Source organism: Calypte anna, chromosome 1, assembly GCF_003957555.1.
Source record: "Calypte anna isolate BGI_N300 chromosome 1, bCalAnn1_v1.p, whole genome shotgun sequence".
Classification (NCBI taxonomy): domain Eukaryota; kingdom Metazoa; phylum Chordata; class Aves; order Apodiformes; family Trochilidae; genus Calypte; species Calypte anna.
The window spans coordinates 176058060-176082715 of NC_044244.1; the positions used below are offsets into that span (position 1 = coordinate 176058060).

General features: G+C 37.4%; 1 protein-coding gene across 2 annotated transcripts in view; it reads right to left on the minus strand.

Moving 5' to 3' along the window:
* Window positions 1-24656, minus strand: part of FRY (FRY microtubule binding protein) — a 163421-nt gene that overhangs the window by 10553 nt on the left and 128212 nt on the right. Inside the window, exons 48-59 of one of the 2 annotated variants that reach the window (XM_030446525.1) lie at window positions 24189-24368; window positions 22913-23074; window positions 21981-22055; window positions 20782-20952; window positions 18782-18790; window positions 15042-15242; window positions 14338-14499; window positions 10650-10813; window positions 9305-9494; window positions 3095-3244; window positions 2169-2267; window positions 1675-1758 (exon numbers count right to left, since the gene is read on the minus strand). In XM_030446525.1, the coding sequence (XP_030302385.1) occupies window positions 1675-1758; window positions 2169-2267; window positions 3095-3244; window positions 9305-9494; window positions 10650-10813; window positions 14338-14499; window positions 15042-15242; window positions 18782-18790; window positions 20782-20952; window positions 21981-22055; window positions 22913-23074; window positions 24189-24368 (1647 nt within the window). The remainder of the gene's footprint in view (window positions 1-1674; window positions 1759-2168; window positions 2268-3094; window positions 3245-9304; window positions 9495-10649; window positions 10814-14337; window positions 14500-15041; window positions 15243-18781; window positions 18791-20781; window positions 20953-21980; window positions 22056-22912; window positions 23075-24188; window positions 24369-24656) is intronic. The other variant, XM_030446532.1, reaches the window with a different exon arrangement.

Here is a 24656-nt window from a genome sequence, read left to right on the forward strand (position 1 = left end):
TTTCCTCAGTTTCCCCAGAATCTTTTTCCCATTAAATTTTTGTTGAATAAAAAGAACATTTCTTTAGGAAGAGCTACTTCAATTGTCAGGTCATTGAGAAGGGTAAGGAAAGAAATAGACCTATTGATTAAAGACCTATCATCCTGTCAACTTCCAAGGAATAATGCATTTTAGCCTGAAGGAACAATACTGGGGAGAGAGGGATTCCCACAGGAGTGAGAAACTTTTCTTTCCAGTTTTTGTGATTATCTGTAAGAATACCAACTCTAGCTTTACAAAAAACACATTTAATTCTGAAACAGAGAACACCTGGTTAAAAAAAAAAAGCCTCACAAGAGGAACATGACATATATTAACTTCTAGATGTATTTAGGCCAGCTATATGAGCTCAGTTCAGTTTATTCTTTCACCTCAGCATTCTTTCTCCTCTACTTTTTTGAAAAAAGAAAAAATGTAGATGATCAGCAAGATGTGTGATCTTCCATCCATTCTACACGTTTCCAAACGAGGGATGAAGAGGACAAGTTAAGATGTGTAGAGCAAGGCATGCCACACTAAAATCTGAAGTCCCTGTTCAGGGTGTTGTGCATCAGTAGAAAAAGAAGGTCCATGCCTGTTCTCATAGCCATGCCTCCCTACATATAATCTACTTCTCTCTCCTGATGTACTTGCAGAAGAGTACATCACCTTCAAATGCATTGGAAGGTGTCTGCTGGTGCCAATGCCAGGTGGGGGAAGATTGAACAGTTTTCCCATTCCCTGTGGTTGCAGCCAGAGGATTTATTAGCAAATCCGATTTGCTAATAAGGTCAAGGAAGCCAAAATGCACAGGTGGCAAGGGCTTGGGATTCTTGGGAAATGCCATTAAAAATAAAAATCAAGGGAGTTCAAATACAGGAAAACAGATACATAGAGGTGGGAAAAAGAGGTTAAGATTAAAAAAAAAAAAAAAAAAAAGGAAGAGAATTGGGGCAGAAGACAAAAACCCTGAAACTAACCTGATTAGAAAACAAGGTATTTGGAAAAACTGGTTACAACAGGCAACTGTGTGTGCTTAAAATGTCATAATATTTTGTAAGTTAAAATACATGGAGGAGAAGGTGTTGCTTTTTTGTACATGCTGTTGCTGCTTCCTGATTTTGGCTAATTCTCTCTAACACTCTCTTTTTTCCCATCCCTCCATTCTTTTTCCTCCCAAAGGCAAAAAACCCACAAAGTAACGTTTCTCAATTCAATGTCCACCACTAAGACACCTTACTGTTTCCTATATACTGTTTCCTATACTTAGTGCATGAAATAACAGAAATGCTTGCTGATTGTGCTGATTTCTGAAATGTGTGATGTGGAAGCAGAGTGCACCAGGAGTGATTTGCAGAGCTGCTGCACTGCTGCAACATCTTTCCACAAGAGAGAACACAGGCAACCGAGGCACAGTTAGATCTGCTTCCTCATCTACACCAGGAGGGCAGAAGTATTGCCCCTGAATACTTCCTATTTCCTATGCCCAGGACTGAGGCAACAACAATACCTTCGAGCCTTCATGGTGAAAACTGGGTTATGCTCAACCCCAAAAAAGCAACAAGGAGGAAGTACAGCAGGCTCTGGTGAGTCCAAGAACAAGAGAAATCACACGTGTCACTTTACAGGGGAGAAATAATATTGCTCATTCATTACCTTCTCTTCTGAGTCCCCTGGCTGGCAGGTAATAACTCCATCTCGTGAGCCACCAGCAAACGTTGCTTTGCAGTTTGCAAGCCACTATTTTCAGAGAGAAATTAAAAGAACATATGAATAAGGCCTATGGTTTGATCTGGAGAAAGATAAGTGATATTTCAGTTTACTATAAAGTGTAGCTTTGATTTCTGTCAGTACTCCAAATTACAGAAACCAAGAAAATTAATTAATTATTGAGTAAGAGAAAGAAGAGATTAGGAATATGCTAAAGATGACAATGTTTCTAAAATTAAGGGATACAATAGCTGTTTTTGTAGTTCCGGGTCTTCTTTTCAGGAAGAAACATTTAATGAATCCAGTATTAATCCATATAATGAATCTCATGTTTTTCTACTGAATACTAGTTTGAAGAGATCTGAGTGTATCTGCAGTCTCCTGACAGAGGGTAAGTACACACACATCCAAACCCAAAACTATAACATCATCCAGCATACCGAGAGTGTTGCTTCTTTCCTGTTGTTGTATGTGTCCAGGTACTCCTGCAGTTCTAAAACACTGAACTTCAGCTTTTCAAGAAGGCCACAAGAGAGAAGCTGGAAAAAATTAAATCAAAAGGGCTAGTAAATGTCACTATAAAGTAATAAAAATCTTAGTAGAGTAGAAAGTATAGTAAAGATCTTACAAAAGAAAACCTGGATTTGTAGATACCAATACTGAAAAATATTTATACTTATGCAAAAATATACGTAAATTTTACACGGAAAAAATAGCAAAAGTTGCACCTATGATAATGTGGAATTGAAATTGTGTTCTTTGTTCAACAGCTTTGCAGAGGACAATAAAATACTGCACAAAGCTTAACTAGTTAATCTCCACAACTTAAGGTATAGCTCTTCTGTGGTCACAGGACAGGCCCAAGATTACACTTGGCAAGTTCCTACCTCTGCACTTCTGTGTGAGGCAATACTGTGCTGATGTTGCTGGATAAACATGGGCCAGAATGAAATCAAGAGGAAGGGCCATCTAATTTATTCCATAATATTTATTTTTATCATGCAGATCACATCACAGTTGACTCAAATGAAGCTGCTAAACATAATACCATCTTTCATGCTGAACTATGTAAAAAATAGCTTCTCCTTTTCCACTCGTGGAGCCAACTGGGTCCAGTAGGCACCTGTTTTATATTGGTTTTTGGCATTCAGGCTCAACACATCATATAGCCCATCTGTCAGTACTTACCTAATAAAACAACATGGGAAGTTAATGGAAATTTGGCTAAGAACAAGATACAAAAATTAGAGATAGGAGGCAGGTACCTTTTTGCCATATCAGTTAAGGAGTTGCCCAAAAGTGAAACAGCCAGTAAACAGTAGCACTCTGCAATGCAGTACATGACTTTTCAAAGGAAGGTACTCACTGTTTCTGCATCTACAAAAAGGGTGGGACATTCTGAACATGATGTCAGCATCTGAGAAGACCTCACAAACTTGGAGCCTATTCCTCGCAGGTTGTCTCCCAAGTAACTAGCTGCATCGCAGGTCAGGAAGCAGAATCTTTTCTGAATATTCTGTGAAGCAAAATACATTTTATTACATTCTTCACTGAAGTACAAACTTCTTTCCTTTCCAAACAAACAATGTGCTCTTTTTTTTTCTTCACATGATAACATGTGCAAAAGAGACCATGACCCTGGGGAGTCTGTGCAAGGATCCTGAGTAACAGTTACTATGCTGGAGACAGTGGACAGCTGGGCAGCTGTGAAACTATTACAGAATTCATAATAATCTATTACTAAAATACAGTCTTTCTTGTAAATATGATTCAATTTTTATAGAGCCTTTTAACCACAGGTTGCTTTTTTCTCCTTGGGTGTGCAGAGTTAACAGCACATTACCTTTTCTGCCCATTCTTTTGTTAAAATTCAATGTCAAGTGGCTAATGAGATAGTAACAGACCTTTTAATGACAAACAGCAGCATGGAAAAATAGGAAATAAACTTTTGTTTTCCCCCGTGGGAAAAATCTTCTTACTGAAACTTTTCTGCTGCTTGGGAGCACTCCAGAAATACTGCATTGCATCCGGGAATTATTCTTCTCAGTTTTTTTTTTGTGTGTGTGTGTTTTGAGTCCTAGACCAATTCTAGTCTTCCTGAAACATTCTAGTGCTGAAATTTCCTTTTCAGTGACTAATATACGAAGTGAATAACAAATAAAAATAATCTTTTAGTCTTGCAGGAACTGAAATAATGATATTGATAAATATACAGCAAGTTGCACTGCCAAAATACATCTCACTGGGGCCAGCTGCTCAGGAGGTGGAAATAACATGAAAATATTTTTCAAAATAAAAGGATGCCACATTTTTGCATGATTCATTCTGTATTACCATAGGCATTTCTAGAGGAATGTATGTCAGGACTTTTATTACTGTAAGCATACCTCACTGGATAGAAGTGCTTCCCAAGTAGCAGTCTGGATGACAGACATATAAAAAGCCTGTAGCTGCTCCTACACTGGAGCACTGATACTCAGTACCTTCAACTTAAGTGAGCCTAATTCAAACCTCATTGACAATGGAAGCTGTTGGATTGGATGGTTTCTTTAAAAAAGCTACATATGCTCCCACACTATCAATAACCTATAAAGTGGTTAAATAGAAACTTTCTCATCAGACTTATTTCATAACTGCCTATTTTTTAATTTCTCTCTAAAGTGTCTGCACTGGCCATATGAACAGTGTTAAGATTGAATGGTCTGATATGTATCTTAATGTATGTTTCTACCACCTTACTTCAACACAGAAACAAAAACACAGCCATTCAGCAAACAGAACAGATTCTCTGCTTCACTGAGTCTGCAGCAGAGGTGAGGGTTTCTTACTAATTACGACCAAACAGGGTAAATTATTATTTTTATGAGCAACTAGCAGAAACCTCTGAATCACAGGGCTTGGTGACAGGTGGAGATTTACTACGATACCTTCTAAAAAGAAAGATGTAACCCAAGTCTTAGTGAAACTGTTGTGGGAAACTCTTGTAATTAAGGAAACAGACCTAGATTTGAGCCTAACCTACAGAAAAGAGCTGGGTGAGAACACAAAAGTGGAAGGCAGCTTTGGCAGATGGATTATGGAACAGAATCCAAGAGATTTTCCTTGGAAGGGACATCTGGAGAACATGTGATCCATTCTCCACCTCAAAGTGGGACACTAGATCAGCCATGGTTTTGTCTAGCTGAGTCTTGAAAGCTCCAAGGTCAGAGCTTCCTCAGACTCCCCAGGTAACCTGTGCTGCACTGCCTTCCTGGGGAGGAGAAATTGAAGGAGTCAGACTAAAGAAATAATACAGCCAACCTCAGTGCATTCAGAGTTTTCAAAAAGGAGCCCGTTAGAAATAACTTAATGAGGGAAGGAGATAATGGGAGGAGGCCATCCCTATAGGTAATAAAAAGGGCAGAAGCACATTCTATACCACTGAGAGACAGAAAATACATTAAGACACACATCTGGCTAAATCACAAATATTTCACTGAGGCAAATACTCATCCAAAAAAAGAACAAAAAGTGAAACTGTGTTAAATTTTTAACTTAGGTACCCAAACCAGCATAGCAACTCAGGCACAATAATCAGGGAGGGGGATGCTAATTAAAGTAGTAAGAGAAAGAGAATGTCAGTAAGTATAAATAACTAAGAGGAAGGCCAAGGAATCACAATAGAGAGAAAAAGATAGTAACAGATACTGCTGTAAAGACTGACATTTTTAATGCCTTCTTTTGCCTTATTGATCCCAGAAAGGGCATCAGTGTGCAGGCAGCAATGGGATATAAGTGAAAAATCAGGTGAGAACAGTTCTTGTTAGTGAGGGCTTTGATACTTTCATATCTTTGCAGATTAGGGAAATCCTTGCTATGATAGCTGTGATACTGGCTAAAGAAGTCTAGAAGCCATAACAAGTATCTTTGAGAACACACAGAACAGGGTGTTGTGAAAAACTTGAGGGAAGTACTTATCTCAAAAAAAAACCCAAAACAAACCAACAAGCCACAAAATCTGGGAAATGTGGGAATATATAAGAGATGAATAATAGGCAGTATAGGTTTGGTCAGAAAAAAATAATATCAAACTACTATTTAATTTTTATGAAAGGCTAGGATTTTCTATTTGGAGAAAAAGTAATTGATGTGTTATGTATTAATTGTTTACTGTCTTAGAAGAAAAGCAGAGAACACAGTCTGGAGGTAACTAGGTGTTCCAAACTACATTGAGAAGTTAATTATCAACAGCCCACTGCCTACTTGGAAAGCTAAATTGAGTAGGGTTCCACTGGGGACTGTCTCAGGCACTAACCAAGTGATGAATGAAAATACCAAATAATGGAATGTGCAACCTACTTATGAAACTCATGGATGACTGAGCTGCAAACTCCTTGGAAGCCAGGATTAGAATTCAGACTGATTTTGATAAACTGGGCAAATGGTGCAGGGGAAAGGAAGAAGGACAAGGTTGTACAGCTATGCTGAAATAATCTGCAGAGCACATATTCAGGATGAAGAATAACCAAAAAGGCAAAATCCTGTAGAACAAGATACCTGTAGAACAAGATATCTGCATACTAGATTGGGTCTCAAGTGGAAAATAATTAACTGTATTCTACTGTACAGCTGTTAGCACAGAGAAGTTTTTAAACAGGATTACCTTCTCTAAAACAGGTAATCTTTTAGTCAGTGATGTTGCTTTTCCAGTAATACACAGACTAACTGAAGAGAGTCTATAGCAACTGTGAGAAGTCTAGAAAGTGTGACTTATGGGTAAGACTGAAAGAACTGAGGTTAAGAGAAGCTTGGGGTAGGTGAAGTCATGGTAATGGTCTTCAAATGTAAGCAAGAACTGCAAAGAAGAGACAAAGTACCACTGTGTATAGAGCAAGAAGTTTTCAAGCAATTAAGGAGAGTTAAGCATTAAACTGCATATCCTAGGAACATTTAGAAGTTCCACCTTACCCTAAGGGTTAAGAATGATATACAGTAAAACATTATATAGTTAAAAACACTACATAATTTAAAAACATTCTAGTTTAAAAATAGATGACTGGAAAGAAGATCCTGTCCAGAGCAATATAAGGAACATTAACTCTTTCAGCACACATCTACTCATGTATTCTAACAGTTCTAGTTTATTTTATGAAAATAACTTCCTAAAAGCTTCATCAAAAGCTGACACCAGTCTGGTGTTTAGATTCAAGAAAAACATAATTCTTTGTTTACTCCTTTTCTTTTCAGGTATTCATAAAAGCAACAATCAATATCCAGCTAAGAAGATAACAGTCTTGAACAGTCTTGAACAGTGTTTTGAAGTGTTAAATTGTGAAACAATGAAAGACTGTACTCTGGTACTTCATGAAACATACTTTATATTTTGGAATTACTTGGACTATCACTGATACCTATCCTGGGTGGTGCAGATGCCAGTGGCTGAAATCTTTCAAGCAAGGTCTGAAGCAGTATATATCTTATGAAATGGGAGTACTGTGAATAATAATGCCAACCACTAGCATTTTATGAATAGCTATATGCCTGCATACAGTTGCTGTTCTTTGTGTGAATGCAAATAATACTCTCAGAATGTTTTCTTTCTAACCTCAGGTTTCCTTTTCTGGGAAGAGAATTTTTCATAACAAAAGGGTCTGATTGTAGAAACTAGTTGCTCCTCTCCAGTCCTGTCATGGAACTGGCTGGTCTGCTAGAAGACATTTGATTTGATGGAATACGAAGAGGCAGCCACAAAGATAACCCAGAGATCTCTGAGATTTGAATGGCTTACAGGAAAAGTATTTCAACAATTTCAGGAATTTTAAATGAATTTAGTGTGTTGTGGGCAAACATCCAAGATACCATTAACTTGATGCAGACTGAAATAATATATAGGTGCCCTGGGAAATGCATTTCTTTCTCTTCACCAAGTACTTAACTCACAGGCTCCTCCAAACAAGGATTCTGTCACACAGGTAACTATTTTGGTAGTACTTCTAATTGCAAGCCTAGCACATGATGGTCTTGTTTCTGAAACTTCCTGTCAGTGAGGGTCAGAAGCCTCCTAGGTTAGCAGATGAGTAGCAAAGTTTGATGGTGGAAACACAATACAACTCCCAGACAAAGTGGGACCTTGTGAAAAAAACTTGGGAAAGTACTACTCCTATGTTTTAACCATGAAGAGAACAACAAAGCAATTTTATAAACTGTTTATAAAGTTTAAAAAAATTATAAATTGCATATGGCTGTGACTCCAGATAGAAAATTGTTTTGTTGATATTATTAACAACTTTTAAAATTTTTGTATTTAAATATTCAACTGAAGAAAATGGATAGGCTGTCCTTGGAATACAGGACAAGCACAACATCAAATGTAGTGTGTGCATGCCAGGACTTGGAGTTAAACTGATAACTTTACAGGTAATGCTTAGGTCTTGCATTACACAATAGTATTATTTAGTTTTCAGAAGTGTGACACCAGCTCGTTCTTACCTCTTCAAAGAGAGCAAAGAGGCCACATAACTCCCAGAACACTTGAACAGGGCTACTAACCTCTAGGACTGACAACAGTTAAAAAGCTGAAATACACATTATGAAAAACCACAGGACTAAATTCTGAACTGTACTGCACTAAAGTCAGCCCTGGGTTTTTTTGTCATTCCAAATGCCTATTCATCAGTGTATAAAAAATGCCTCAAAGGTACCCACATTTACAGCAGTGTAGTGTTTTAAGGGGGACATGCAATTAACCCCAGTGGAGCACAGAGGAAAAAGGATGGCAAAGAAACTCACATTGTGTGATGCTTCCTTCTTATAAAGATAACAGAGACACAGGAAGATCTCTAGATTGGGTATTTACTAGTGGGGTGCCCACTGCTAATAAAAATTGTGTACTATGAGATCAGAGATACTTAAAATTCTGCATGAACTTACCTGATGCTGTGTGCACTGCTGCAGCATGCTAAATATCCTGCAGCTGCCTCATATAAAGCAGAATAAACAGTCAAAGGGGCTTTAAAACTCATCACAGGTAAAACCAGACATCATTGTTTAGAACAGCTTGCACATTCAACCTTGTCTTTTGCAAGATGCATATCTTTTCAAGTATACAGTTTTAGAAAGAAGTAATGCATTTCTAGACCTCAGACTCAATCTCTGAAACTTATTCTGCATGATGGCAGCTGAATATTTCTATTCAGATGATTAGGTACAGGATATTTAATAATGTTGACATTTACAGGGGCATGGTCATATTTCAACACTTGGAAATGAAAGAACAGATTAAAGGCAGTTTGAGATGAAAAGGCTATTTGCTGTCTCTTGCAGTTACTGACTGTTAATAAAGTAATGTTTAAAGTAGATCCACATTTTATAATGGTACCTCCAAACCTGCAGGTGTAAGACACATACTATTTTTATGACAAAATTGGTCCTAGAACATAGTTCTACATGAAAATCTAGTATGGCAATCCTGCAGCATGCAAAATTGCAATGGTCATGGTACTTACTAGTTCATTACTGGTACTACTATCAAGAACAACCATAATAACCATGCACAATCTACACATTTTGATTTTGTATCATCAACTTATTGTCTCACCTTAAACAGGGAAGAGAACACATGAAATGTATAAACTGCACAGGAACCATCAGAGTCACACATGAGCTGGTTGATATGACTACGCCAGGCTTCTTCTGCATCATCACATGCTGCTGGCTGAAATGCAGCAAGGATGGCAGAAAAAAATGGGGAGGGAGGAGGAGAGGAATTCCGATCAGCATCTCCAAAACTGAAGGAGAAAACAAACAAACAAACTGTGATGAAGAGAATACCAAGAAGGTAGCAGATAAAATATGCTCTAACAGAGACGTATAATCAAAGGAACAATTACAGTAGCTTTCTAAAAATATTAATGAAATTTCAAATTATTATGAAGGCTAGAAAAATGTTGGCTATAATGACAAAAACCTCCAAATCAGAATTCTTATCTCCAGGTCGTTATCATCTATCTTGCTCCATCCCAGAGAACATTCACTGTTAGGAGGAAGAAGGCTGCAACTTTACAGCAGGACAGAGCCCATGAAGGAAAACTCCTAAGTAACCTTGGTAACAATAATGTATAGCAAAGTATGGAGAGGAATCTCAGCATGTAGAAATGTTATATAAACCAACCTGCTTCGTTTCCCCCCAGTGAAACATCCCTTCTCCACACTGTTCTCATGACCAGAGTATTATTTTGGCACCCCATGAAGTGAAACAGGCTGATTACCATTTTTAAAGGGTACTAAGCTATTTGATCTTGAGTATTATCCTTTGAAATAGTGAAGCACTTCCTATAGCTTCCAAGAACAGGAACTGGGATTCTGAAACATGGCACACAGACAGAGGGCTTCTTTTTACATCCTCATTCCTTTCCATAAACACAGGCTAATTGCACTCTAACTCAGCATCCAAAATGTCAAATGGCTCAAAAAGGCATGAAAAAAACTGGATGCTTTGTTGCACTATATACTGGGGTACAGCCACACTCACCAGCAGCCTCAAGAGTATGCAAATAGGATTTTTGACAATATTGTGGCTTTTTAAATAAAAAAACTGAAGGATGATCTGTTTAACAGCTAATTAAGCAGTATTTCCATTACTCTGAATCCTTAAAAATCCTTTTTTTTTAAAACTCCTAATTAAATAAATTACACATATGACTAACTGCAAAGATGTATGTATAAATCATTTCTTGTTTTTTTCTGAGAAGGAAAATTTTCAGCTTTTATTGAGTAGAGTGATAATTATGCTGGTAATTAGGGCATTGTCTTGTCACTGCTCTAAACTCATCAGAATTTTTAAACTCCTGTGGCCAAAACAACCATTCCATTAACTAACACCCTGTAATTACTTTGTTGTACAGTGTAAAAGGACTTTTATGAATAATGGTATATACAAGTACCTAGTAAGGGCAAATTGTTCCAGCCTGTCAACTTTCTCTTCAGTTTCTGTCATATCCAGACTAAGGCTATCACTGCATTCAAATGCTCCAGGAAGTTCATTTGTAGACCCTGAAAGTTCATCTTCCTGGACTGCTGCATCTTGTTCTTCATGTACAACTTCAACCTGGGGGAGTGAGTGATGATGTCTTAGAATATGGAAAATTTATAAGTTCATTTCACTATTAAGTAGAAAGCATTTAATGAAAAAAAAAAATCTGACACATTAAATTGCTCAGATATAAAGTCACAGATTATAAATTGCACAAGTTGAACTTCTTCAAAATACTGTATTTGCTTAGCTTTCTGTCTTGGATCAATATTATTTTTGAGGTATTTCTTCAAGTTTATTCTTCTAGCAAAGATTTTCAGATTCCAATGCAGCTGGCAACATACCAGGGAATTATTTTTTCAGGAAAAACAATAGGGTTCTTGTTACTGTCAGGCTATCTTTATCACTTACCACTTTATAGTGTCCAAGAGTGTATTAAAGCCTCTCAAAATATATTGAAAACCATCATTGTTTGGAAGAGGATACACATGTTTAGAGCTGAGAATTATTTTTATCCTGTCATTTACATAATAACTTCCATTCAGTAGGAAACCAAAGCACCACCTGGACCATTAAAAGGATTATGCTTCTGTAATTTCTTTCCTCTTTCATCCAATAGCACCTAAAGTTCTTGATTTCTTTTAGAAACTTTCAGATTTCTCTTGCAGGTTTAGACTCAAAAAAAGTTTGTTTCAGTGTTAATCTTTTGCATTATGCATTCCATCCTGAAAAGCATCATAGGGATGACTGCAGTGTGCAGCTCAAACTCTTTATCTTTTCTCTTTGGGGTATCTTGTAGCGTGTATGTTTGTGCACATATGCACATGTGCATGTCTGTATGTGTGTTGGGAGCTGCTGGGAAGGGAAATTTGTGTCAAGTGGAATTAAAAGACAACCATGGCCCTCTACAGGTTACCAGACCTGCCTGGATCCTACAGATAAATTCTGGGGATTTGCATTTCTAAAAAATACCCACGACTTGTATCAGAAAGGACTGGGTCAGAAATTAAGTTGGAGAAAGGGTTTTTTTGTTTGTTTGTTTTCTAAATGAAAGGCATAGGAATATTCCCCCCTGAGTCCAGGGTGGATGAAAAGAATCAGAGCAGAAACCATTTTGAAAAGAGAAATTAAAGCTATATGAATGAATTACCAGAACATGAGGCAGAGTAGTTGGCAAGAAACATAAATGTTTCATGCTTCTTCAAGAAGTAGTTAATATTAACCAGTTTCAAACATGAAATATTAGCCTGAAAGAACTACTGGCCTGTTCACTGCAGTGATGGTATGTAGGAGGAGAACACATTTGGATGGAAAAGGGTAAGGGAGGAATAAAGAGGAAGCAAATACCTCCCACCCACTGGAGTAAAATACGATGCCCAAAAAGCAAAATAAAAAGTGTGGACTCTGAATATTCATGATGGATTAGAATACACTTCCAGAAATCACTGAGTTTAGAAAAAATATAAAATAGTATCGTCTTAATCTTTGTATATTTCATAGTATTTTCCACCACTGCCTCCAAATCCCTCAAAAATTACTATCTTAATCATTGCAATCATTACCTTTAATAGAAAATATGTTTAATTCATACAGTTAACCTGGATTTTCACACTGAAATGTTTGAGCAGAGATCTACTTAACCTTTTGCACTCATTCACAGCCTGTTTAGAAGTTGAGGTGATGTTTTTGTTTCTGCTTATGATACAACAACAGAACATTTTTTGTACAGCTCTAGAGAAGCAACAAAAAATTTCCTCTGCATTGCTGACATATTATCAGTTCTCTGAAAATAAAAGCTCAGAGGAAAAGAAAAACAGGGAAGAGCTCAGATTTTCTGTTACTGGATTAGGCAAAACTTATTTAAGTGCAAGTTTTATATTTGCTTGCTAAAAACTGGATGACTTCTTCCTTAAAATAAATGTAAAACCAGGCATTTTAACCTTGTTAAACTGACTCCAATTTGTTTTGAGTAAAAATACAAAAGTATGCATATTAGAAGAAGAAAGTATCTTTGAGGGAAAAAACACTACGGTGGCATTTTGCATAACTTTTATCAATTCAAATATCTTTGTAACACTAAAATATCCCTGACAATTTGGGATAAATTTGCCTGCCAATCCCACAAGAAACTGCTGTGATTTTACATACTTCACACTCTTGCTTTTCCCAAAGCTTTTCATTTTTTCATTAACACTGGTACATGGCTATTGGGACATTAAAAAAAAAAAATCACAGTAAAGATTCTTAAACCCCCAGCACATATGAAACTCAGGAACTGGGATTTGCAAATTTTAATGTAAATGCTCTTAGCTGCTGCAGCAGGATGCGTGAGATTAGCCCCAGGCACCACCTGCAAACCTTATCTGTTCTGACTGCAGCTTCCTGAACTGAAACTCTGCCAAATTCTGCTGCTTGCGTTGTTACATGGTAACTTGTCTACCAACTACTGTTTTGACAAATGATAATGAGTTTTTTCTCAATGAATATTATTTTGAGAGGTTCGCCTCCTTTCCTGTCCTTACCCACATTTCCCTCCTTGGGTGCTTTCTTCTTCCTGGGGAGGCTTCTGACAGAAACCATTTGTTCAATATACAGCACAATTCCAACCTCCTTTTCTATCACCCCTTTGCTAGAAGTTTCCCCTTCTTCTGTTACATGCAGTGCTAGCAGTATATATATATTTGTGTGTGTGTGTGTGGCTCCCTTTGGAAGGCACCAAGGGCAAGAACTGGAATGAAAACTGATGATTAGACTAGACAACTATACTCTTCCCCTTCCCTATTCTGTAACACTGCCCTTCTGCACAAGTCTCCCGGTTTAGACATGGAAGAGAAAGCTTTACTGGTAAGGCAACAGTGTCCTAAAGCCACTAATCCACACACACTCCCCACTGCTTCCTGAACTGTATTTCTGGAGGGACATTGAGAGGAGTAGGCTCACCTGATCTCCCACAAATAAGTATTATAAAACAGAAAATAAAAGAAATTGTCTTCACATTGATAACCATTTACCAACCTTGCTCTATGCTCGTCTTCGGATACAGAAGTCTGAAACAAACCGAGCTGAACACGGGGGTTGTATCTTGAAACTCCTGCCTCCCCACCCCCCAAGAAAGCTTAATACTGTGGTCATGAATTTAAAATTTCTGAGTGTCTGCCAAGAGGCAAAACTGAATCCAGTGCACACAACTGTACAATAGGTTCCCACATACAAAAAAATCTTAAGAGAATACACGCATACACCCACCACATGAGCTGGCATATCATTCTTTTAAATCAGCACAAAGAACAAAAGAAAATTCCTCTAGGGTTGTAATTTGTAGCCAGTTCATAAGGTTGTCTTCCAACGAGATTGCAGTATCTCAATGCATACATAGTTAATAAGCAGTAATTAAAATCTTTTAATGAAGACAGTCTATGTAAAAAGGAAAGGGTATGAATGTACAGGAGCACATGAATGTAGTGTAGCTATGCCATTACATACAGGAAGTCAGAAGGTACTTGCTTTCACAGATCAAACCCTTCATGAAAGTGGAAGTAAAATAAACTTGTAAAAGTGTTATGTAAAATACACTTCAGTTGAAAGCAAAATGTATTCACCTTGGATCCTTCGGATACTTGGAGGTTGTTCATATCAGGCAAGGACACATCAAAGCTGGATGTCCCTATATTGAAATGATGAGGGTCTGCTGAAGCTGTGTCACCTGATGTAGAAAGCGAGTCAATATGATTCGCGTCCTCAGAAGGGGAAAGATTTATAATCTGTTTGAAAGACAACAAAAGCACAGAAGAACTGAGTATACAGCTACCCTACACACACTGCTTTTATGAACATGCAAAGCAGACATTGTCTCAAAGGGCAATGACAGTGGCTCCCTTAGTTTGTACATGCAGACATATTATAACCCTTTCAATGCTTCAGTCATCAAAACTGTACGCAAATATCCCAGGAGTGAAAAACAAAACCAACAGAGGTTGACAAACTGGAGTATTTTCCTACTGAACTATTAAATACATCAGAAAGACACACTACTGGCCAGTTGTGCAAAATTGTCACATAGTAATCTGTGGAAAAAAAAGACAAATAATCAGATCTAGTGTTTTCCTCTGTTTTGAGCTTTGCATTAAAATTCCTCTTTATATTTGCAAACAAGGGAAAATCAAGCAGCAACAAAACACCCCACCGAGTGACACCCTCCAATTTCAGCTGATCTGACTGTGCCTGGGCAAGAGGAAACTAAAAGCCCTATCTGACTGAAAAACACAACACCATCTTTCCTTAAACTTGCCAATTTGCAACTTACTAGGTCTGAGTTCTCCAAGATTTGGCTGGTGGTCAGCTCCTCCTCCTCAGATGACTCATCCGAGTCCTCCCGGTTCATTTTGTTGAGGCTGGGCGTGCTCCTGGAGAGCTGGCTCTCTTCCAGCAGCTGCATGTCACACTTGTCCAGGCTATCCAGGGACCGCCTGCGTACTCCCCAGTTGAAGTTGTCCATGCTCTCACCCTGAAATCAGACCCAGGGTCAGCTTCCTCCAGTTCAAACTCATCATATACAAACCTCTAGGCATTAGATCCAAGTTAGCTCAATAAATATTTTTGTGTAAAAATGTAATACAAACTTGATACAAACATTATTTTGTTAAGCAATAATGTAACAGGAGCATTTATAACTTTCCAGCACTTCACCTGGAGATGAGAGCAGAAGCATGGAAATGAGTTAAATGAGGATTCATTCCTTTCAGTATTAGGTGTGTTTTTCATGCATTTGCTGATATAAGAATTTGTTTTGTAAGTCCACACACACACACACAAACACCTCAATACCAGTTGAGCAATGACAAGCAAAAGAAAAGTCTGTAAGCAATTTTACAGCACTTGTCCGTGTTGTTTTAAAATATTAGGAGCATAGCTCATAGCAATGGTTCAGTTGTGAGAGATATGTTAAAGATTTTAGATTCTTTTCATTATATATATAGCTATAATGAGTCAAGGTAGATATGAATGAACCCTTCATTTAGCACACAAAATGTAATGGCTAAAGCAACACAACTTTTATGACTTTTATCCTAGGCCAATATAGCTTACTTCTGTAACTTGAATTTTTTTCATTATTTTGAAGCTGAACTCTGAGATTTCACTTTTTAAACAGGGTACAGTCAAATGGACCAAACATTTTATATTGACTTTCAGTTCTGATCCCACACAGAGTTAAATAAATCTGAGTGCATGAAGCAAATTGCATAACTGTTTGTTAGGCTGCTGAACTGATCACTTAGTTTCTTTTGTGTATAAAAAGGACAATTACTTTTCCACTACTTTTTTGTTTACTTGTTTACTTTATGTATTTTTCATTGCACTCTGTCCCTTTCCCCTAATTGTGCTAATCCTCTTGCCTCCTTAAAGTCTGGCCAGGTTCCTCCAAAACAAATGCAGAAGCATCTCCACAACTGCTCTGCTGTCATGGACCTGAAGAGCCCAAAGGGACCCTACACAGCATGAAGGCTCCACCCAGAAGGCTCCAGTTGCAGTTTTGGGTACTGTATCTAGGTGAAAGCCCTTAGCCTCACATCAACATGGGAAGAAAATTCATAGAGAAAAATACTTCTTTTTAAGGCTCGGGTCTAACTGTTTAAAACAGGACTCTAAGATGCAACACTCTTAAACTAGCAAATCAGCTGCTCAAAATTCAAGTTGTCAGTGATCCTTGAAATGTGAATTTGACAAAAGTATACTTCTGCCTGAAATAAAATCATAAAAATGACTATCAAACCACTGTTTATAGAAGGAGTCTATCCTGGGCTCATGAAAATTAAAATTATGTGCAACCATCGAGGAAGAGGTCTCAGTTCAGCAGGGTACTTAAGCAGATTTGTATTTTTACACACTTGACTAATCCCCATTCAGGACTAGTCAGATATTTACTGAATAGGGACTAAGCTGCATAAAGTGCAATTAATTCAACTGCAATCTTTCCTTAACAATCAACGAACTTGCACAAATAGACCTTATTTTGCATCACTGCCCTTTAATGCAATGCACTTGGAATGTGATTAGAAAAACGTTCATTTGCATGACACTAAGCTTAGCATTCATGAACAACTGTGAGGAAAAAAGAATTTAGGAAAAAGACAATCAGAAATGCAAGAACTGTAATCCACAAGTACATGTTGAACTAGGGTATGCACTATAATAAAGAGCAAATGAACATGTAATTGTTGTGATGCCTGACACATTCCTGGAAGAACCCTGTGTTTTCATACTGGGACTGGGATTTTATAGTGGTTCTGTGTGGGAAAAGAACAGAACATATCTAAGATTTAAGAAATTAGGCCTCTCTAAATCACAAAAAAGACTGTTCTGTTCCCAGATGTTTAACAAATTCTTAGGCTGTCCATCCTTCCACTGAGGCTGGAGGACACATGCAGCAATGAGACATCATCCTCCACAAATACATCAGTTACTGAACTAACAAATAACAAAATGACAGAAATCAGCAAGCCAGCAAAGATGACTGTCATCACACCCCGGTCCTCAGCTACCAGGGAACTTTGCAGTCCATGTCTATAGGAATATTTTTTGTTGCAGTTTTATTCTGCAATGTCTTAAAGAAGGAAGCCAGCAAAAGGAAGATAAATGAGAAGGGACACTTCTAGGGCATACAATTAGAAGGGGGAGTGAATTAAAAGTAAGGAAAAGGGGTAAGAGAGATGAAACACAGTACCTGTAGTATTTGAGTTAGCACAAGCTTGCTACAGGGGCACCCAGAATCATACTGAATTTAAACAATCAAGACACATATACAAAGATGGAGTTGTTTTCATAGACTTTTAAACACTCTCTCTTTCCCAGTTACCATGAAGGAGGGAACTTGAGAGTATTTGAGAGGCTGCTCATTTTTATCCACAGCAAGAGTAAAGCTATCTCCTTGAACATCAGATCAAAAGGAAACAATCTGCTAAATGGTTCAGGCCAGCAGTGAGCAGGTACCATCCATGACTTCCCAGTCACCACCCTGTGGTACAGGGCTGGGCATGCCCTTCCAGCCAAGGGAGACACAGAAAGAGCAGTAAAAAGGAAAGTAACCCTACATAGGGCATGGCTCCTTCACAAAGCCAGTGTGAATCATGAAAAACAGTTTTCACACAAGCCTTCACCTTACTGTATTGACAAAGGATGCAAAGTTAATGGAGTGGCACAAATATTGTACAATCAGAAGTGCATGGAACTGCACAGTAAGGCACTACTTCCATGTGTTCATATTTTATCACAGGCATTTTCAGAAAAAGATTTTTTGAGGGATGTGTTTGCATAGTAACCAATGCACAAACTATCAGAAAAAACATGCACACTGTTTTTGCTGATTTTTTTTTAATCATTTGTTCAACTTGTTAGAATTGTCACTTCAGTTCTCTCTATACATCTTATAAACTGCATGTTTAGGACCCAGACTGGCAACCACTGATGCACCTCTTCAGTTTTCTTCACAAGGTAAATGAGCCTAGCAAAGTTGGTGGGAGTATACAGCTGAACTAAATTAAGGTGTATGATTAATTTATTAAATTAAATACAGGCTGGTAGGCAATGATGTAAACTTTCTGAAGAGGTCTGAGGTACCAGCTCTAGAAAGATGCAAGCAGAAGCCAATAAACCAAGAAAACAAATGGCCCAAACTTTATTACAAATAATGAAATTCTTCTTTTGTTTCTACCTACTATTTATGAAGAAAGATACTAAAAGGAGAAATTGGCTCAACTGGAAAAAATGGTGGTATTAGAATTTAGATACTTTTAAGTTTGTGAGGACTGCTGAACAGGTTGAAAACAAACATAAAAGGAAATAGAATTTTTGAAAAAACCTCAAAAAATTTTCTAATACAGGACAAAAAGGTAAGCATCTATCAGAAGTGCAAGCACACACATACCCACCCACCCACTTGCTGAAGAGGGGGAGGGCAACAACGGAACTATGATGTTACTCTATAATGCAAGTTTGCAAGAAGGCATAACATATACCAGCACATCTGAGTTCCAGTAGCATTCTTACCTGAAGTTCCTGGGTAGCAGATATAACAGACAGAAAAACAAATAGAAAGAATCTATGTAAAATTACTGTATTAAAGGCATTATAGATAAACATTTGCCTAGAATTGTAACCATCATCACAGAAACTTTAACTGTTCAGCCTTTCTTTTAAGCTTGAAAAGAACCATTACTTCTTTTCACCCCTTTATGAAATTTCAAACAAGTACATCTTGTGGTCTGTGGTTGATACGAGCACCACTGGCCTTCTTAAATCATGAGGTTTTTTTGAAAGGCCTATCTGTGCTTTTGCTAGTTAAGTTTTCTAGCCCTGTTTTATTTATGAACATATCACATTCCAACGTGATGTAAATGGTAGTTTCAACTAATTCATTAGAGATGCAGCCTCCAACACCACGTTTGAATTTGGCTACAGTATCTAGTTATTTAAAACAGTTTTAACTGAGTCTGGACTAAGCCTTGGAATGCAAGGTGTCAGATCCATAGAAATTTAAAAACTCTATTAAGTACAACAGTACAGTTTTCATTTCACTTTACATAAAACTAGATGAGCCTAGTATGTGTTCCACAACTAATTTAAGGCAATTAGTATATTGATTAATTTAGGTCCCAGTCTTGAAGTGAGCCACACATATAAAACGAATCTTTTCAGGGTTATAGTCCACGAATGTAAACTCATTTGACAGGGACTGCACAATTATATATAAATTCTATGTGGTTTTAACTGGTGAAGAGAAAGCAGAAATTATTGAATTTCACTGGACAAAAAAATTATTATGCAGTACTTAGCAAAAACTGTAGTACTAAGTCCTTCTAGTATCTTTACAGCACTTGAGACATAGAAGTGACTGCAGACATTTTTTGACAATCTAGCTGTTTTATCATTTATCATTCAAAATATTTGGCTAGTGTGTTTTCAACCACTTATGCCAACGACTTTTTTTTTTTCTTCTCCAGCTGTGAGCCAAAATTACTGTATTTTGATTGATTGATATACTGACTTGGAAAATAAGGAATTGGTATCTCTTTTCATTACTTCATCTCTTTTCTTAATTAGAAAAAAAAAATTCAGATGTTCACACTTGAGGGGTCTGCTTAGCTTAAAATTATTTTCTACTCTAATTCAACTAAGGATAAAACTGATCATTTCTTCTTGTGCACATGTTCTACTTAGGGCTAAAAAGTGATGCCTGAGAAGATCCATGTTAAATCAAGTCCAGATTACGACAAGACATTTTATTGAACAGGGTTGCATAACATCTGCACCTGAAGTACTTAAATTTCTGAACTTTAAATGGATATTCATTCTTTCCCTTTCCCACCTAAACAGAAAGAAATTCTGCAAGTTTGATATAAGCAGGTTTAAAGGGTCAAAACACAGTAGTTCTTCAACATTTTCCCTTTAGGAACTTCAGCTCAAGGTGAGCTGACAGGCTTCACCTGTCAAGACTTGATCTGGGCCCTCAGGGTTCTGTTTAGCCTCTGCATAAGATGATGAAATCACAGACACTTAAGCAGAGAGGAAGGTACATCTCCCTAAGCCTTAGTGGTTTAATCAGCAGTTGCAAGAGTAACAACAGCCTGAAGGCCTGAATTAATGTTTTGGAAGGTTACTCAAGAACCAATGGATATGCAGCAATTTCATTTAATGGGTTTTCAATCAGCAAGTATATTTTTGTTAACAATTTAGACCTTTTAAAATTTTATTTTAAATAAATTCACTAACAGTTCAATTCCATGAAAAGGTCCTAGAATAGAGGCTTTATATTCCACTAAAAGTTTTGCAGTGTTTCCTAAAGTAGATTCAGAAAGGAAGGGTGTGGTAGCCTCTCACTGTTATGATAGTGAAATAAACACTAAATGAACTTTATAAAAAAATCTGAACTCAAACCAGTTTACAGTTACACAGCTTAAGTTTTATGTTACAAGAAGAATACAGTGCTTAGTAGAAAGACTATCAAACTGTTTTAATAAAAAAGCTATTTCAGAGAAAATGTACTTTACCTCCCCATCTTCCAGCTCAACATCTAGGAAATCAAAGTCCCTAAAGACTCTGAATTGTTGTTCACTGTTTGAATCATCCATGTTCTCTTGCTCTCTTGTTCCGTCTTCTGAAGACACCAAGCTCGTCTGGTGCTCAATCAGATCCAAATCACCACAGGAAGAAAAAATTACCTACAATTCAAAGGATTTCTCTTGTAACAAAGTGTTCCCTCCGGTTGTTTCTTCCTAAAAGCTCTAATTGGTTATTCGGAAGACTGTATTTCCAGTACACACCTAATTCCTTCACTGAGTATTTTTAGAACACTCTTTATTATTTATGTTGGACAGGTGCCTCCAGATTAAACTCGTACAAAGAAACAACTTCATACTGCAGGAACACGTCCAAGAATATTGCAGCTACCTCCTAATGGCTGCAGATTGATGTTGCCTGGGTATTTGTATATATTTACAGGAACAAAATTCAGAGAACTTAGCAAAAGAAATACTTGCAAAGAGATGAGGTAGTAGTATGTTAACAAACAAAATCTCGAGTTAAAAATAACATAAAACATCAAGATCAGAAAAAACACAGCAAGCTGTAATTTGTCCTCTCCTACTAAAATAATTTTATCTGCAATGATAAACAGTCCTTGTTTTGCAGAAATGAAGGACCTGCTCCCCAAAATACATATAAAAAAATACTCAGAAATTTTCCTTTCTCTGTAGAAAATACTTAATAGCTATTTTAAGAGCTTCCTACCCTGGATGATCTATTGCCCATTTCCTGGCACCAGATAGTATTAATTTTTAAAGAGTAACATTAGAGCTATGATTTAATGGGCAATTGAGACCCGCCTCTCAGTTTTATTTCTGTAATTTACTTTTTTACTTCATAAGGGCTCTAGGATTAGTAATACCAGAGGTCCCTACCCTCAACCCAATAAGCCAGCACAAGTAAAACCTATAGCATCTCAGATCTCTCACATCAAAACTGCATGTAGCTCTGTGAGTAAATTATGTGTGAGAGGGACATTCACTCAGTGGTCTGTGTTCTGATAAATGGAGCACAGGCCAGAGGAAATTACAGTGCCAATAAAGGTGACATCAAAGTATGCAAATCTGCTCAGCAACTCTGGGAAATAGAGTTCTGGGAAACAAAGTTCTTCACTTTTAAAGTTTAGGAAATTAAACAAATAAATTATCAATACAAGGCTACTTACTGAAGGGTTTTTACTCAGCCCAACTTCCTGGCCACATAGAGAAAGGACATGCACCAGCTTTTCCTTTGTCCTTTTCTAGAAAAAAAAAAACAAACACATTTCTCAAAAGAGCATTTTTTTAACCTAGCATTCTTGTGGCTAGAAACATGTATTAACAATTTTTAATTAGAAACAACCAACCAACCAATTAGTCATTAGGTGCTCACATGCTTGCTTTCAGAGCAGCTATGCATAAAAGGAAACATAACAATAGCTGTTCATGATTTTGGAATTTATTATTTTTAAATTAGTCTATTACTTCTATTGAGCATAATAAGGAAACATTGAACCCTGTGCATCACTTCAAAAGGACCATTCAGAAACTCATAACTTAAGCACATGCATAAGCTATTTTTTGCAGAGTTGCTGCCTCTGTCACTGCTACATACTCTTCTATGCTTTAAATAAAAAAGAAGAAATACATACATTTATTCTGCATGGTTTTAACTGGCACACAATCAAAATCAGTAAGATATGCAAATATCACTTTTCAGAATATGGTTCCAAATGATTCTTTTTATCTGATTTCCTGAGAAAACAACACATGGAAAGCTGACCATCTTTCTGTCTGCCCTCCTTGCTAATACCTAAACTCACCTGTGCTTCTTTCTTAGCTAAATAGGACCTAGACTCAGAGATCTTAGAGATGCATCTCTTGCAGGCTAAAAGAAGAACACTGGCAGGAGAGAAGACAGGTGAGACAGACTCTGGATCTGAACCCATGCCAGACATTCATCACACACAGTCTGTCAGATGCTGCCACTGCCCCAGCCAGCCAGGAGCACTGCACAGGGCACAGGGGGCACAAGCATTTCAGACCCTAAATGTTCATTAGTTCAGCTGCTCCCAGTGCAACTTGTTAATGAATGGCAGGCTACTTAAAAGGAGTTTACCTGAGAGTACTGGGGTCTCTTCCAGCTCACAGGAACAAGGACATTGGAGTTGGATCCTGATGAGGTTGAAGAAGTGCTTCGGGTCACAGCCATTGCCCTGGGTTTGCCATCTCTCCCAGAAGAACTCTGCAGCTCATCATACCTCCTTCCAATAATGGGAGTCTTAAACAGAGAGTAAATTATTCACTAGTACTGTGCTCCTGCCTGAACTCATAATGGGGTTTATGGCTTCAGCTGCAGGAAAAGGTTACTCTGAAGATCACATATACAGAGGTAAAAGAAGGAGTGCACTGTATCGCATGTTACTTGATTTCTGTGACTTCTGTGAATCTGTGGGTTCTGTGATTCTATAGGTTATTTTCCACTGTGAACATCTCAGTAACAATTGCCAGTAACTAGCAGCTACTGCTGACGTTCATGAATAGCTATTACTCAAAACAACTGTCCAACTAGTTTCTAACATAAGGACCAACAAAAAACCCAGAAAGCTTATGAAATTTATTTCAAATCCATATTTCTTGTACATACTTTTCAATGGATTTTTCCCAAGAGAACACTCAGGACCTGTTCCAACAAATATTAAATTGCTTTCTTGGATTGAAGATGGGATGCTCAGCATTTTCTAAAATTACACCCAGATGAAACAGTAAAAAATACCACTCTACAAATAGCATAAGATGCTTCTTTATGTTCATATTTCCTTTTAAATTTGAAGTCCACTGGTTATCTATATGAAATAGTCTAAAATACAGCGAACAGTCCTTCAGGTTCATATCTAAAAAGAGTTGCTCATTAAAGTCAATGGGCCCATTCAGTTCAATGAAGTTAAAAGGTGTACAGAGTTTGCAGGATAAAGACTGTTGTAAAAGGGTTCAGTCAGAAATCTTACAGTAGTCCCTTAAAGGACATACTTCTGTGTTTAACCATTACAGAGAACATTGACATCCAACTATAAAATGCCTGGGGGAGGTTTTACACATATGGTATACCCATGTATCACACGTGGCATAACTGCAACACAGCTTTTTCTACCAGATAATTTAAAATACTACTACTAATTTTTTAACACCCATAAGAAATATAGTAAAAATCAGGAAGATCCCACCAGCATAGGTCAATATGCCACTGTGGATAAAACATAATTTAAGAGACTTTGGTAATTGGTAATTTACCTTTCCCTTGCAATTTTTCAGCTTTCTTAAGGAGCTGCAACACAGGTCTTAGGCCTATCAAACAACAGAATTAAAGTTCTAAGTAGCAGAATTACAAATAGTACCTCTGAAATATCAAAATGAAACTCCAGAGTCTTCCCTGGTAGCTCCTTGGAGGCACTGTTCCACACTCGATGTATTTCCACTTTTGAAAGATCACTGTGCTGGTAGGATGGTAAAACTAAACTGGCAGAACGAGAAACTACCAACTTCAGGATATTCAAGGCTTCTCTCCAGTGAATGCTCTAGAAATAGGCATATTTAATCAGCAAACAGAAAGAACAACTCACATACATTCAATATTATTTATATTTCAGTCATATTTTTGCCACAAAATACAATTTGTGAAACTAGAATATTACCATTCTTTCTTTCTCTTGGCCAGTGACAAGGTATATACTTACTTAATACTTTCAACAGCAGAGACCAAGACTCCCCTATGGTGTCATTGTTAGGGAACTGCCCTGCAAGATGGGAGACCCAAGTGCAAGGTCAACTTGGCAAAGGATTTTAAATTTGCTACTTGAATGCCT